The 15682-nt window shown below is 37.6% G+C and overlaps 3 protein-coding genes across 6 annotated transcripts; all 3 read left to right on the top strand.

Annotated features, from left to right (window-relative positions):
- Positions 1-618: 618 nt before the first annotated feature.
- LOC110605625 (protein NRT1/ PTR FAMILY 4.5) lies at positions 619-3733 on the top strand. 2 transcript variants are annotated; one of them, XM_043952500.1, is made up of 7 exons: positions 619-676; positions 1191-1273; positions 1358-1454; positions 1611-1828; positions 1935-2378; positions 2507-2634; positions 2734-3733. In XM_043952500.1, exons 2-7 carry the CDS (start codon positions 1271-1273, stop codon positions 3602-3604), a joined length of 1761 nt encoding a protein of 586 aa, XP_043808435.1. In that variant the 5' UTR covers positions 619-676; positions 1191-1270; the 3' UTR covers positions 3605-3733. The 2 variants fall into 2 exon arrangements, with proteins under 2 accessions (XP_043808435.1, XP_021599949.1); XM_021744257.2 differs by lacking the exons at positions 619-676; positions 1191-1273 and having other exon boundaries at positions 1352-1454; positions 2734-3732.
- A 128-nt stretch (positions 3734-3861) lies between these two features.
- Positions 3862-5519, top strand: LOC110604701 (oil body-associated protein 2A). The gene is made up of 5 exons (XM_043952432.1): positions 3862-4129; positions 4225-4379; positions 4460-4574; positions 4654-4854; positions 5452-5519. Exons 1-5 carry the CDS (start codon positions 3862-3864, stop codon positions 5517-5519), a joined length of 807 nt encoding a protein of 268 aa, XP_043808367.1.
- Positions 5520-13096: 7577 nt separating this feature from the next.
- LOC110604696 (cyclic phosphodiesterase) lies at positions 13097-15349 on the top strand. 3 transcript variants are annotated; one of them, XM_021742966.2, is made up of 4 exons: positions 13097-13255; positions 13480-13797; positions 13940-13994; positions 14953-15349. In XM_021742966.2, the coding sequence occupies exons 1-4, from the start codon at positions 13112-13114 to the stop codon at positions 15156-15158; spliced, it is 723 nt and encodes a 240-aa protein (XP_021598658.1). In that variant the 5' UTR covers positions 13097-13111; the 3' UTR covers positions 15159-15349. The 3 variants fall into 3 exon arrangements, with proteins under 3 accessions (XP_021598658.1, XP_043808431.1, XP_021598659.1); XM_043952496.1 differs by having other exon boundaries at positions 13129-13385; XM_021742967.2 differs by having other exon boundaries at positions 13132-13340.
- The last annotated feature ends 333 nt before the right edge of the window (positions 15350-15682 follow it).

Genomic DNA, 15682 nt, shown 5'->3' on the forward strand with positions numbered 1-15682 from the left:
CATATAAGCCAGAGGAAAAACTGTTCCCTCAATTCTCAAGAAAATCCAATTAAACAATTCACAGGGCTAAGTACAATGACAAAAGTGGGGTTGGTTTGTGTTTTAACAAGCATACAAATCTAGGCACACACGTAATCAACCATCACAATATAGAAGAGAGAGAGAAAGGAAAAAGGAATTGATCTTTCAAAGCTTTCAAACTCTAATTGTAATGTCCCATTGTAGGAAAATTGATAGATTTATATTTAGCTATTAAAAATTATTAAATAATTTGGATTAATTATTTTAAACTAATAAAAAATAATTTAAAAATTATTTGAGTCGACCAGTTATACTAATTCCATTATGTTTCTCAAAAATCTCACCATACATGCTGTTACTCCCTGCACTGCTCAAAGAAGTCAGTGGACAGGTTACAATGCAATTTATGAAAAACATATCCAAAATTCAAGCTTCCGATCAAGTGTCTGCTTTGATTGGATGGTTGTTGATTAGTGCACAGGTGCTGAATAAGCTTTTTTTTAATGTATTAACCATCTAAATGCAGGGTAGCTCACCTAAATGTGAATCCTTTGCACGTCTAAATCAAGGGTTCTGACTGCATCCCATCTTAGTTTTCCTCAACAACAACTAGAAGTGTTCATTACAACAGAACAGCTGAGGCTTGAATATGCAGGTTGAATTTTCTTAGTGCCAAAATTGTCTTTTGACATGACATTTGAATAAGAAGAAGGAGCTATTGACTCTTTCCATCATTCCATGCATTTTACCTTGCATCATCTTCCTTGCGTATAAACACTAGTTGCTAAAATGTCCATTAATGGCTGAATAAATAAGCAAATGCTCCTGTCCAAGAATGTAAAGACAGGGCACCCTTTTGGACTATGCTCCACTTTTATTGTGCTTGTTCTCTTGCTCTTTCCATAAAGCTCTGTAATCAAGCAGAAGCTCAATTTAACTTTACTTCTGTTGATTATATTCATAATTCTCTTCACATTACAGCCATTTTAACAGTTTAAATCTAGAGCTGTATCAGTCGGCAATAATCAAAAGAGAACATGGAGTCACAGTCAAACAAGTAGCACTGTAGTTCTCAAGAAGGGGTCAAGAGCCACTGTTTATGTAACATATTCAATTTAAAACCTTCTATATATACATATATACACTGATACATATAGTTCTACTTCTAGGTTATATACCAATCTGGTCTCCATTGCTACTCTGCAGAAGGCAACCAGAACAGGCAGAGAAAGGACTCTTGTCGCTAGCCATGGTACTTGGTTATTTGATGTACTGTCTCTTGCATCTCTGCTTCATCTGCATTTTTTTTATTATTATTGTAATTATTTGCATGCAGGAGAAACTTGAGCTTCCTTATGGAAAGTTAGATTGGAAGGGGAGACAAGCTACAAAGTATAAGCATGGAGGAACCAGGGCTTCTGTGCTCACACTTGGCATGTATCTAGGCTTTGTTAATTGCGATTTTTATTACTTAATAGGATTTAAAGATAAATAAGTATGCATAAGAAGTTTTAATTTCTTTAAAAATTAGTCACTTAAAATTGAATTATTATAAATTTTTTGATAATTTGGTTTCTTTTGGTTTGCAGGCACATTTTGTTTCGAACAGATGGCAACTGTTGCACTTGCAGTGAATTTGATAACATATTTCAATGGGGTAATGCACTTTGAACTAGCAGATGCAGCCAATCAGCTAACCAACTTAATGGGTGCTAGCTACATCCTCTCTATTCTGGTGGCTTTTCTTGCAGACACTTACATTGGCAGATGGAAAGCTGTCATAGTTTCAGGATGCTTTGAGCTCATAGTAATCATGTTATTAATTAAATCATCATCAAAGATTCAACAGTAAGAAAAAAGCAAAAAAAAAAAAATCTGATATTAACTTACAAGAAAATGTGTTGATCATCCAGGGAACAGTTCTGCTAGCAATTCAAGCTCATCACCCCAAGCTCAAACCACCCAAGTGTAATGTCTTTGAACAAGATTCTCACTGCCAGAAAATTGAAGGTAGCAATGCTTTGCTTCTGTTTGTAGCTCTTTACTTGCTTGCTCTTGGAAGTTCAGGGATCAAAGCTGCACTGCCATCACATGGCGCTGATCAATTCGACGAAAAAGACCCGAATGAGGCCAGGCAGATGTCCAGCTTCTTCAACTTTCTCTTGCTTGCAGTTTGCATTGGTGCTGCTGTTAGCTTAACACTTTTCGTGTGGGTTCAAGACAACAGAGGATGGGACTGGGGATTTGGAATCAGTGCTATTGCTATATTCCTGGCAATGCTCTTATTTTTTGCTGGATTGCCTATTTATCGTGTACAAGTTGTCCAAGGATCTAGTGCCATCGCTGAAATTATACAGGTTTGCTCATATTTCTTAGTTCTTAGCCATCAAGGGGTGCCCAAATGATCAAGACTGCAAGTTTGAGCTCTGAGGAAGCTCAAGTTTAAACATATGAACATATTTCCTGGATTATTTTGTTCTCGCAGGTGTATGTTGCAGCCATCCTTAATCGAAAACTTCAACTTCCTGAAGACTCTTCAGAACTTTATGAGATTGACAACGACAAGGAAGCTGCTTTAGAAGCAGAATTTCAACCCCACACAGATACTTTCAGGTCAATTATAATTTTCCACCACCGAGTATATTTGATAATTGAGTAAAGAAGGTGAAACATATCTAATCATCTGAAAAGTGAATGTCTATTTGTGTTCAGATTCCTTGACAAAGCAGCCATAATCCAAACGGGGAAGGATGATAGAGCAGAAGCTCCAAATCCATGGAAACTCTGCAGGGTCACCCAAGTAGAAAATGCAAAAACCATTTTTGGAATGCTACCTGTCTTCTGTTGCACCATTATTATGACTCTTTGCCTAGCTCAACTCCAAACCTTCTCCATCCAACAAGGTCTCTCCATGGACACAAGCATCACCAGGTCTTTTGACATTCCACCAGCTTCATTACCAATCATTCCATTTATTTTCATGATCATCTTAATCCCATTGTATGATCGCATATTCGTACCATTCGCACGTAAGATGACAGGCCATCCCACCGGCATAACTCACCTTCAACGTATAGGGGTTGGCCTAATCCTCTCTTCTATATCCATGGCAGCCGCAGCAATAATGGAAGGGAAACGAAAGAAAGTGGCTAGAGACCACAATATGTTAGATGCAATCCCTGTGATGCAGCCATTGCCCATTAGTACCTTCTGGCTATCAATTCAATACCTCATTTTTGGGATTGCAGACATGTTCACCTACGTGGGGCTTCTTGAATTTTTCTACTCACAGGCACCAAAAGGGATTAAATCTATCTCTACTTGCTTCCTCTGGAGTTCCATGGCACTTGGATATTTTTTTAGCACTGTGTTGGTTAAGATAGTGAACACTGCAACCAAGGGAATTACTAGAAGTGGAGGCTGGTTGGCAGGCAACAATATTAACAGGAATCATTTGAATCTCTTTTATTGGTTGTTATCTGCTTTGAGCTTGATCAATTTCTGTATTTACTTGTTTGTTGCCAAGAGGTACAAGTACAGGCCTCAGAATCCTGTGAGTTTAGATGAGAACTGTAAGGCCTAATAGCCTAAGAATTGCCTCAATTTTACTTAGCTACTCAATCAAGCATGTATTTTTGTTTAAACTTAAATGGATAGATTATCATTTCCGTCTTTTATTCATTAAAGATTGATAAGAATTAAGCCTTTAAAATTGTCATGCTAGCCCATCTGTCAATGAATTTCACCACCCTCTCCTATGTGCTCTACCCACAAGTTCTCCACGCCTCTATCTTTCTCTAATTTGCTTACAAATCCATACCACAAACTTGCATAATTTTGATGGCGTCCATCGAAAAATCACCACTTATCTTCGGTGGAGATCAGTCGATCCCGCCAGGAGAACCGATGTCGATGGGGCAGCACATGCTGGACAGGGGCGCACAGATGTTGCAGTCTTTGAAGCCAATAAAGAAGATGAGCCAGCATGTTTACACCTTCGCTATATATAGCCATGACATATCTCGCCAGATAGAAACCCACCACTATATCTCCAAGATCAACCGGGATTTCCTTCAGTGTGCTGTTTATGATACTGATGACTCTAATGGCCTGTCTCATAGGCCAAAATTTTCACTTTGTTTTCTTTTAGTAAACTTTGGTGGTGTGATTATGTTCTGTATTTCATTTCTCCCCCATATGTAGGAGTGGAGTATATAGTGTCAGATGAGATCTTCAAAAGCTTGCCACCTGAAGAGCAGAAACTCTGGCACTCTCATGCTAATGAGGTTCAACCCTTTCTCTCCTTCTTCTTGATGGTTGCTAAGTTCAAAACAAGTTACCGTTTCAAGAAATGGGATGTAACACCCACTTCTATAAACCTATCAATTTTCCTATAAACAATGGACGTGGAACATGTATATTGGAGGCATGGTTGCAGGTCAAATCAAGACTCTTAGTTCATCCCAAGGTTTCAGAAATGTTGGTGAAATCAGAACTCGAAAATTTGGCCAAGACCTATGGAAAGTTTTGGTGCACATGGCAGACTGATAGAGGTATGAGTGCTTCTATTGAAATAGCTAGGGTTGTCTTCTTTATTTTTCTGATAAAAAGGTGAAGAATTTGGTGTTGCAGGTGATAGGCTTCCACTTGGCACACCTGCACTGATGATGTCTCCACAAGATGCGAAGTTGGGCATGATATCCCCGAAGCTCGTTGAGAAAAGGGGTGTAAAGTTCAATATACTGACAGATGCTACAAAGGAATCAAGGGTTGAGATTGCAGAGCCAGAATCTATAAATCCTCAGGCTGACTACTGGAAACAGCATAGGAAAGGTTTTGCCATTGACATAAACTGAAATGAAGTTGAGGGCACCTTTCCATGACCATGATCACATAATAATTATAATAATAATAATAAATAATATAGTGTGAGGTGTGTACTGTGGTTATCATACAGAATGTAAATTGAATCGATAATCTATCCACAACAAAAAGTTATAATTTATATAGAGAAAAAGCTAAATATACAAAAGCCTATTCAGAATATAGTTACATTTAATTAAGCTTAAATCAAGGAACTTATCTATAATATGAATTTTAAAAAAGATACGAACAGCAAAGATTAAGTTTTGGACTTATTCTCTATACGCTCCCGCAAGATGGGGATCCATTGGAAACTCCAATCTTGAACAAAAATAAAAAAATTGAGCACGACCGAGAATTTTGGTAAGCATATCAGTCACTTGATCTTTGGAGATGATATGGAGGACTCATAAAGCACCTGCAGAAACTTTTTCACGAACAAAATGATAATCAAGAGCCAAATGTTTCATTTGTGTATGATAGACCAGATTAGCACAAAAGTAGGTTGCCCTGTGTTATCACAGAATATAGTTGGAGATTGTTTAAGTGGTAATTGTACTCATATAGCTTCAACTGCTGCATTTGCTAATGCTTTATACTTGACTTCAATTGAGGATTTGGAAATAGATTTTTGACAAGCAGATTTTCATGAAATTACATTGGAATCTAGATATAAAATATAAGTAGTTGTTGATCGACCTTTATCATAAACTCCCCCAATTAGAATCAGAAAAGGTTGTTAAGAGTGCATTAAATTGCATTTTAGAAATGATCCCTGATGAATTGTTCTTTTCAAGTAACAAAGAACTCTCTTCAAGGCTTGCATATGATTCTTCGTAGGAGCATGCATAAACTGAGATAATTTATTTATAGCAAAAGAAACATCAAGACGAGTAATGGACAAATACTGCAACAAATCAACCAGACTACGATAAGACATAGCATCTATATTAGGAGAACAATCAACTAGCACATATTTGTCAGTAGTAGCTATAGGTTTAGTAACCTCCTTGGCACCTGTCATATTGAATCTTCTTAACAAATCTGTAATGTGACGATGTTGAGACAAGAAATGACCAGATTTAATAGAAATAACTTCAACACCCAAAAAGTGATGTATCTTGAGATTATAGGAAGAAAACTGTTTTTATTTTCTTACCTCTTGTGTAGTAAGTTACAGAGTTTATATAGTACATAATATGAACAATTAGACCTTTGATTGTGCCCTCAATTATGTCCTAAAATCATGCTATGCTAAACATGGTAAGATTTAATCACTGATTGATTTACAATCATGACAGAGGATTCTTTCCAACGCTCCCCCTCAAGTTGGTTCATGTGGATCTAGCATACCCAACTTGCCCAAAACCTCATGGAATATTCGTCCAGCTACCGCTTTGGTTAGGATGTCCGCCCATTGATCCTCTAATCGAACAAATAGTAAAGATATCAGACCACTGTCCAACTTTTCTTTGATGAAATGTCGGTCTATTTCAACATGTTTTGTTCGATCATGCTGAACTGGATTTTCAGAAATGCTTATTGCCGCCTTGTTGTCACAATGGAGTTCAGCTGCATCCTTTGATGGGAATCCAAGCTTAAACATCAACTTTCTGATCCATAGGAGTTCTGCCAGTCCTTTTGCTATTCCCCTGAATTCTGCTTCAGCACTTGACACTGCCACCACCTTTTGTTTCTTACTTTTCCACGTTACCAAATTTCTTCCGACAAAGGTGAAGTATCCTGAAGTAGATCGTCTGTCGGAAAGATCTCTGCCCAACTTGCGTCCGTATATCCACTGATACTGAAATGACCATTCTTTTTGAACAACATGCCCATCCCAGCTGTTCCTTTCAGATATCGAACGATTCTCAATGCTGCCTCCATATGGTCTTGTTTTGGATCATGCATGAATTGACTTACCAAACTCACAGCATATGCCACGTCTAGTCTGGTGTGTGATAAATAAATCAGTTTTTCTACCAGTCTCTGGTACCTTCCCCTGTCTGTGGGTCCTTCTTTTGAGTCCTTGCTCAACTCGTGATTGACCATTACCGGAGTATCGACTGGTTTGCAATCTATCATTCCTGTTTCAGTTAACAGATCAAGAATGTACTTTCTCTATGATCTCAAAATTCCCTGGTCTGACCTGAGAACTTCGATTCCAAGAAAATATTTTAACATCCCCAGGTCTTTCATCTCAAATTCTTGGAATAAGTTGTCCCTCAGTTGTTTGATTTTGTCCACATCGTCTCCAGTTATAATCATGTCAGCCACGTATATAATCAAACACGTGATCTTCCTTCCTTGCCTCTTCAAGAATAGAGTGTGAATGGAGTTACTCTGCCGATATCCATTTTTCTTCATTGCTTGAGTAAATCTCCCAAACCATGCTCTGGGTGATTGTTTCAACCCATACAAAGCTCGCCTCAATCGACACACTTCTCCCCTTCTATATCCACTCATGAACCCTAGTGGAGCATCCATGTATACTTCCTCTTCTAGATCACCATGCAAGAAAGCATTTTTCACATCAAATTGGTGAAGTGGCCAGTCTAGGTTTGCAGCTAGAGAGAATAGGACCCGTATTGTATCAATTTTTGCTACTGGAGAGAATGTTTCAGAATAGTCAACTCCATAAGTCTGAGTATATTCTTTTGCTACAAGTCTAGCTTTATATCTGTTCACCGTTCCGTCTGACTTATACTTTATGGTAAACACCCATTTGCATCCCACTGGTCGTTTTCCCTTGGGTAGCCAACATTTTTCCCAAGTCTTGTTTTTCTCCAGGGCATCCATCTCGGTCTCCATCGCCTCAACCCATCTTTTGTCCTTCTAAAAAAAAAAGAAAAAAAAAGCTCTAGTTGAAGAATTGGATCCACTTCTTCCTAGCCCAAATTTAACAATGTAGTGACCCCAAGTTTTTAATGGAAAATCAACTCGCTAACTTGCTAACACAAGTATCCAAGAACTTTGAATTATTGCCGGTAAGCACAATACTATCCACATAAATAAGAAAGTAAGCAATGATACCATGATGATCATAAATAAATAAAGAAGCATCAGCACAAGACTTTAAAAAACTAGTGTTAACAAAAAAAGTTATTAATTCAATGTACCATGCTCTTAGCGCCTGTTTAAGGCCATAAAGCACTTTTCGGAGCTTGCAAATATGAGTGGAATATTGTGTATTTATGTATCCAGGCAGTTGCATCATGTAGACATCTTCATAAAGAGTACATCTTCATAAAGAGTACATCTTCATAAAGAGTATCATGCAAGACGGCATTATTCACATCCAACTATTGCATTTGCCAACCATGAGAAATTTGCAAGATCGCAAACCACCTGAATTATTACCGATTTAGTAACAGGACTAAATGTTTCAAAATAATTTCGGCCTGGCTCTTGGGAGAATCCCTTTGCTACTAACCATGCTTTGTACTTGTCAATAGTACCATCAGGCTTTCGTTTAATTCGAAATATCCATTTGCAATCAATTGGCATATAATCAGATTTAGGAACTAACTCCCAAGTGCCATTCTTGAGAAGTGCATTATACTTCGCATCCATGGCTTATCTCCAAAGAGAATCCTTAACTGCTTAAGTCACAAAGTGAGATTCTAGACTTAATGGTAAAGGATGTTTAGTGGTAAGGTTGACATAGTGATCACCAAAATACCTAGGATTGAGTTTTCAGATTTGGTTTGGGCGAGAATCTGTGGGCTGAGAAACAGATTACGATGGAGCTAAAGTCTGATTTGGCAATGCAGTTGGTGCAGTAGAAGGAGTAGAGAAAATCAGTGCATAGGCCGTGGCAATGGTATTTGGAGCAAGAGGAGGCGAGGTATTTGCTGGTATAGAAGCAGGCACGGTACTAGTCAAAGGTAAAGAATGGCCATCATCTTAAGAAAAACCTGCACAAGAAGCATATTGAAATAGGTTAGAGAATTGTTGAGAATTATTGTGAACCTGAAGTGGAAAAACGTTTTCAACAAACTTGACATGATGAGATGTATATAACCTATTAGAAGAAGAATCAAGACACTTATAAGCAGATTGAGTGGTAGAATAACCCAGAAAGATACATGGTGTAGACCGAGGCTGAAGTTTGTAAGTTATATATGGTCGTAACCAAGGATAACATAAACACCCAAACATTTTAAGCTGCTGATAATTAGGAGCCCTATGAAAAATCTTTGAAAAAGGATATTGAAAGGATAAAATAGATGAAGGAAGACGATTAATTAAATACACAGCTGCTTGAAAGACATAGGACCAATATGAAATAGGAAGTGACGTAAAAAGCAGTAAAGAAAGACATGTTTCTGATGTGTGTGGCATTGAGATAAAATGTAAAATTACACACACATTAAAAATGGGTTTGAGTTTTTGATACTCTTCATCGTTATTAGCAAAAATGAAAATAATTTTAGTTTGAAAATAATTCTCCACCAACCTTTAAAATTAAAGAAATAGATTATAAGTATCAGATTTTTTTCTCATTGGATATAACTATATATACTTTGTAAAATAATTAATGAACCTAGCATAATACTCATATCCAACAAGAGATTTTTTTATGGGTCCCTAAACATCAGAATAAATAAATTCCAATGACTTTGTACTAACAAAAGAATTTTTAAAAATTGGCAATTTATGACTTTTGTTTATTAAACGAGAATCACAATGAAAATTTGAAACTGAATTTAAAAGAGACTCTAAATCAAAACTTTAAGAACTGCATGAAGAACTTTATTGGAAGGATGGCAAGCCTATGGTGCCAGTCAAACAAAGAAGACGCATGAGTTGTGACATGCAACTAAGGACATTTCAGAATGGCTACACAATAAATATCATCAATATTCTCTCTCCACATTAGAGGCGTCCCTGTGCACGGGTCTCTCACAAGAAAATGAGAAGAGAACAATTCAACGAAAATATGATTAGTTTTGTACAATTTGACCATAGAAATCAAATTTTTACGTAAATTAGGAACACACAGAACATTAGATATGGAAAGTAGTTTATGAGCTGTATTGATATGTGTATAACCAGTATGAAAAATAGAAAAATTGTTACCATCACCCAATAAAATTTCATCTGGATCCCCATAATCGAATATCCTTGCAAAGCGAACAGATTCGAAGCCATATGATGCGATGCTCCACGTCAAACAACCAAGGTTGCTATATTTGAGTGGACATAGTAGTAGCATTAGCTACAGGATTAGAACGCATAGATGAAGACTAATTGGAACTTATAGTGATATTGTTCTCCCTAAAAAATCTAGCAAGCTTCATGCAATTAACTGTATTGTGACCTGCATTTTCACAAAATTGACAAAAAGCATATGCTCTATAACCTCCACGGTTACTAGTTTGATTATGGTGAGAAGAATTCCCACCATAGCCTACACGATTTATGCGAAAAGTAGAATTCTAATTTGATTGAACAGAATTCAATGTATCCTAAGAAAAGGGTTGTGCGTGGTTTGCTTCTAAGTTGCATTCATCGTAGCAATTATAGGTGATGATACCTCCTCTTTGTCTTTCAATAATCTCTAAAAATCTGTTAAATTTTCAAACAAATCTGAGAAAGGAATTGGTGATTCACGAACTTTGATTGCTGCAATAATAGGATTGAACTCTTCTCCTAACTGAGCAATAATATGAACAATGAGGTCTTCTTCACTCGTTGGATTTTGAGTGAGAGCTAAGTCATTAGCAATTGATCACATTTCATTAAGAAATTCAGCCATCAATTTGGAACCTTTGGGAGTTTGAGCAAGTCTGGTCTCGAGAGAAATGATTCTAGATCTTGAAGTGTTGGCATAGCTGTGAATCAATTGTTCCTAAGGTTCCTTGGACAACATAGTTGAAGAGATAAGTGGCCGAATAGCATCTGAATAGCTACCCGGAATTGCATTAATAAGAATTTGATCTTGTGAAACCAGATAGTATAAGTTGGATTGATGGCCTTTTTGTTATTGATCAAGAAATTCAGATGGTGCAGTTGGTGTAACGACCCCAAAATGGACCGTCACCGGCGCTAGGATTCAGGTCGGCTTAAGGCCGCCAGAACCCGTAGCAAGCCTGCTATACTCTCTGTGTACCTGTAAATCTCATACATGATCATACATTTTCTGTGAAAATAAAAACTCTTTTCTGAACCAAGACTTAACCTGTGCATGTCCTCTCCAGAGACGAAACTCATGCACCTTCGGCGGCCGAATCTCTACTTTCGGCTGCCGAACCCTTTCGGGGGCAAGTTTCGGAGGCCAAAAGGCACTCCAGAGACGAAAGTCTCTAACCTTCGGCGGCCGAACTTCCCTCCAGAGCAGAAAGTCCAAAAGCTCAGGGGCAAGCTTGGGCAGCCGAAGCCACCTCCTCACACCTCTTCAGGGGTTCGGCGGCCGAATGTACCTTCGGCAGCCGAACCTGAGTTCATCAGCAGGGCAGAAACTTGCCCTGCCTCTTGCCAAATGCACCAAACTCCTCTCCCACTTCACACCACACTTCCTCAACTTGCATACACTCATGTATATGCTCAAAGGGGTCAAAAACTACCTAAAAACCCCAAACACATAACACAAATAACACAGAAACAAGCTTTATACACAAAATCATCAAAACCTCACAAATAACCCTATTCATGCAACTCTCTCCATAAACCCCATAAAACCTTCAGAAAACATAAAAATAAACTCATGATCTTCACTTACCTCTTGAAATCAAGAAGTTGAACGATCCTAACGTGGAGTTTTGGAGCAACTTGCCTTCAAACTCTCCAAACTTCAAAACTTTGAGTGTTTAGCTTTAAAACCTTCAAACAATCATGAAAACTAATCAAATCGTTGCATGATTTCATGAAAACAGGAAGAAATACTCACAAAGGACAAAGTTTCACCTCAGCAAGTGAAAGAAACGATGCTCTTACTGCTTCAACCGACTGAGGGCCATTTATAGGTGGCTGGCCAGACCACCTTCGGCGGCCACACGTGAAACCGAAAGCCATGCATGTTCGGCGGCCGAATCTCAACTTCGGCGGCCGAACCTGGCTTTTCTGCCTTGGGTCATTTCACTCAAAAACTCAGTTCCTTATGCTTTAAAACTATGAAACATACCAAAACATGTTAGAAAAATATAAATCTAACCCTTCTAGAGACTTCCGACATCCCGGACTCTACCGAAAAGTAGAATTTCGATGCCGGACTCGAGCCGGGTATTACAGTTGGTGTACTATTGATATACCCTAACAAATCCAATTCGATAAGAGTAGATTGAATCTGCCTTCACCAAATAGGAAAATTATTCGAGGTAAGCTTAATCGGAAAGTGGGTTATGCATTTAACTGCATAATAGAAGATGTAGTAGAAGTGATAATTACCATAGTAAACAGAGGAAGAACAAAAAAAAGGATCTTTAGAACTCGTTAGAGTATTCAAGCTCTAATACCATATAGAGAATGTGAATTGAATCGATAATATATTCATAGTAGAAAGTTACAATTTATACAGATAATAAATTAAAAATACAAGAACCTATTCAAAATATAATTACAGCTAACTAAGCTTAAATTAAGAAACTTATCTACAATATGAATTTTAAACAAGATAAAAACAATAAAGACTAAATCTTGGACTCATCCTCTATAATTATGTCTATATTGGTACTTGTATTTGGCACTTGACAAAGTTCACTTGTATGTAATAATAATAATAAATGTCTAAATTATTTATTAGTTCTCAACTTTACTAAATTTGTCTTTGTTTTTTTCTTGTTGCGGTAAACTTTCTAGTCATGCTACCTTTATGATACTTTTATTTCTGACCATAACCTGCTCTTCTGCGAAGCTCTCCTCTGACTTCTTAGTTGTCTAAACTTAAACATGTGATATGAATTAAATAATTGATCGGTTTGATATTAGAGTGAGTCGGTGTACATACCTGTTGTGATATGATTATTCGAATTTTGTATCGATTGTGATGATTGTGTGTAGATTTATATATCACTTAAAAAGATTTATCAAAATTATCATGATTTAACTTGAATTTAGTGGCTATAATTTGTGTTTATTATTCTGATAAAAAAAAAAACAGTTAGTTTGGTTGGGACTTCTATTGTAAACCCATATATTGTTTCTGCTGTGTGATTTGGGCTGTACAACAACCCCTGTTTTTTTTTTTTGAGAAAAAGGAAAAATAACCAGTTTTACTGCGAGCAAAATGATCATAGTAGGCCATCCAAGGAACGCCGTACACCTCAGTCGCATTCCACTAAATTCCATACCTCAGCGATCAGCCAGCGTATGCCTTGGCATGTGCCATGTGCTCTCTTCTCGATTGATCCCCAAATTCATTCTGTTATCTGTAACCCATCTTCAACTCTATAATTGCAATCCCATATCAAACACCTTCATTAAAAAAATCCCACCTTTTTAACTCAATGGAGTCGGTAGTTACTCCCATGGCTATGATTTCTCTTCCTTTCTCCTTGAATGTTTCTGTCTATCAATTTTATTAAATTCTTGGCCTTTCTAGGATTCCTATGTTTCTCTCTAATCCTTTGCTCTATCTTCATGGAAATTCCCCAGGGAACGGGAACGGGAACTGTACCAGCAACAACTGAGGTTGCCCAAAAGCACGTTTATTCGGTGTGGGCGGTTCCACCGGAAGACGTTGCGGACAGGTTGAAGAAATTGATGGACGGTCTGAGATCGGAGTTCGGCGGTCCCCAGTTCCAGCCGCATGTAACTGTAGTGGGAGCCATTCGTTTAACGGAGCAGGACGCGTTGGAGAAGTTTCGATCTGCTTGTGATGGGCTTAAGGCTTATACTGCCACGGTCGATCGAGTGGCCACCGGAATTTTCTTTTATCAGTGCGTTTATTTGCTCCTCCATCCAACGCCTGAGGTCATCTTCTTGATTTTTTTTTTCTTCTTCTGATTTTGATGGATTTCCATTAGATTCTTGCAGCTCTTGGAAAGAAAAAAAATAATTCGATACAATGATTGAATGCCCATTTGTTAAATTTGAGTGGATTTGGTGTTTTCAGGTAGTGGAAGCTAGTGAACACTGTATTGGGCATTTTGGGTATAAGCGTTCTACTCGTAAGTTCTATAGAATACATTTGTTCTCTCTGTTTATATATAATTTTTTTCTCTCTCTCCTGCTCAAAAGTATTTGTGAATTCACTCAAATAAGAATTTATTCACTCGCGAGAGGGGATATGCTTTCTTTTTTCTGAGATTGAGCATTTATGATTGGTTTTTCCGATATTCTGTTGTGGCATCTTTGTTGGATTTTGAAAGTAGGCATAACTTCTCAAGCTTTGATGGTAAAACACTGTTCTGTATGAAGACAATTGTATAAGAATGTACTGTGATATTTGAAGTTTCTTGATATCGGTGAAGCTATGGAGAGTGTTGAAGTAGTCCTCCAAGCTTGGCAGAGGGCTTATGAGAAGTTGTAAACAGAAAAGATACTCATTGGCATCCAGTGTTTAGCTTTTAAATTGCTCGGTTATTGTAAAATCCTTTAATATATTCAATAGATTGAGCCTCTTGGAGAGAGTGCTTGTAATTTAAAACTTAATCCTTAACTACGGATTATGTCTTAAACGTATGAAGGCTGTGATAAATCAAAACTTATGTGCTTTAAAGGTTTGAAGGCCGTAAGATATCAAACTATTCTTAAGTAAGGAGCACGTGTTCAAGATATGAAGGCCATAATAGTAATGTGTTTTGAAATGCAAACTCAGAAGTCTCTGTTTAGCTTTTTTAACAGTGCCTTGAACATCTATAGGGATCCTGTCTTCAGTTTTGCTTAGAGAACTGTATTTGGTAAACATTGTTCCTCTGAATTTGATTTGTTTACGCAGAAGTTGGTTCTAATGACGGGGAACTATTATCCATCTTCTAAAATTTGAACTTTGTTTTCTTATTTTGACTTCATTGCAGTTAACTTCTACAATTGGTTCATTTTAACTTGTCTGAAAACACTTGGGATATTGCTTTTCATTGTTATTCTCTAAGTTTTCATAATGCATATACTTGTACAATATTGCAGCCTACATGCCTCATCTTAGTCTCCTATATGGAGATCTAAAGGATGATGATAAGAAGAAGGCTGAAGAAAAGGCTAATATTCTTGATGAGAGCATCAATGGTCTGAGCTTCCAGGTAAGCTGCCTTGCGCTGTGGAAAACAGATACTGAGGACATATCCTTGAAGTCGTGGGAGAAGATTGCAGAATGTACCCTCAGCTCCAACTAGTTCTCGTCTATTTTAACACTTCCAATTCGCAATAAAACCTACTAGATGTGCTCTTCTCTTACATATGCCTTTTGACAATATGGAAATGAAGTCGATCTGTAAATGTACTCACCACCCCCTAATCTAGGGTCCTGTTATGTTCCAATAATCGTGAATGTTATTATTGCAAATATAATATACAGCTTTATGTACTTGCAGAGGTTTGTGATTTGGCAAGGCACCTTCTGGTGAATACGACCTTAGTCTTTGATGTTCCCTGCTATGAGCAGAAGAGCACCAGTGGTGTCCCTCGCCGGACATGGGGGTTTTTGCCGAAACAGTCAATTGGATGCCAACATTGACCTAACCCAAATATGAACTCAAAAGAGTTGATTGTTCAGTTTTTTTTTCTCTCAAAGATATGAAGAATTTCATTAAAAAGAGCCAAAGGCTCAAAGAGTACAACCAAAGGCCTGGAGCCTAAATATAAGCTTAACAATACAGCTGAAGAGCAGAAGGGGTCTCAACAAACATGCAACAACAGA

The sequence above is a fragment of the Manihot esculenta genome, chromosome 17, assembly GCF_001659605.2.
Source record: "Manihot esculenta cultivar AM560-2 chromosome 17, M.esculenta_v8, whole genome shotgun sequence".
NCBI lineage: Eukaryota > Viridiplantae > Streptophyta > Magnoliopsida > Malpighiales > Euphorbiaceae > Manihot > Manihot esculenta.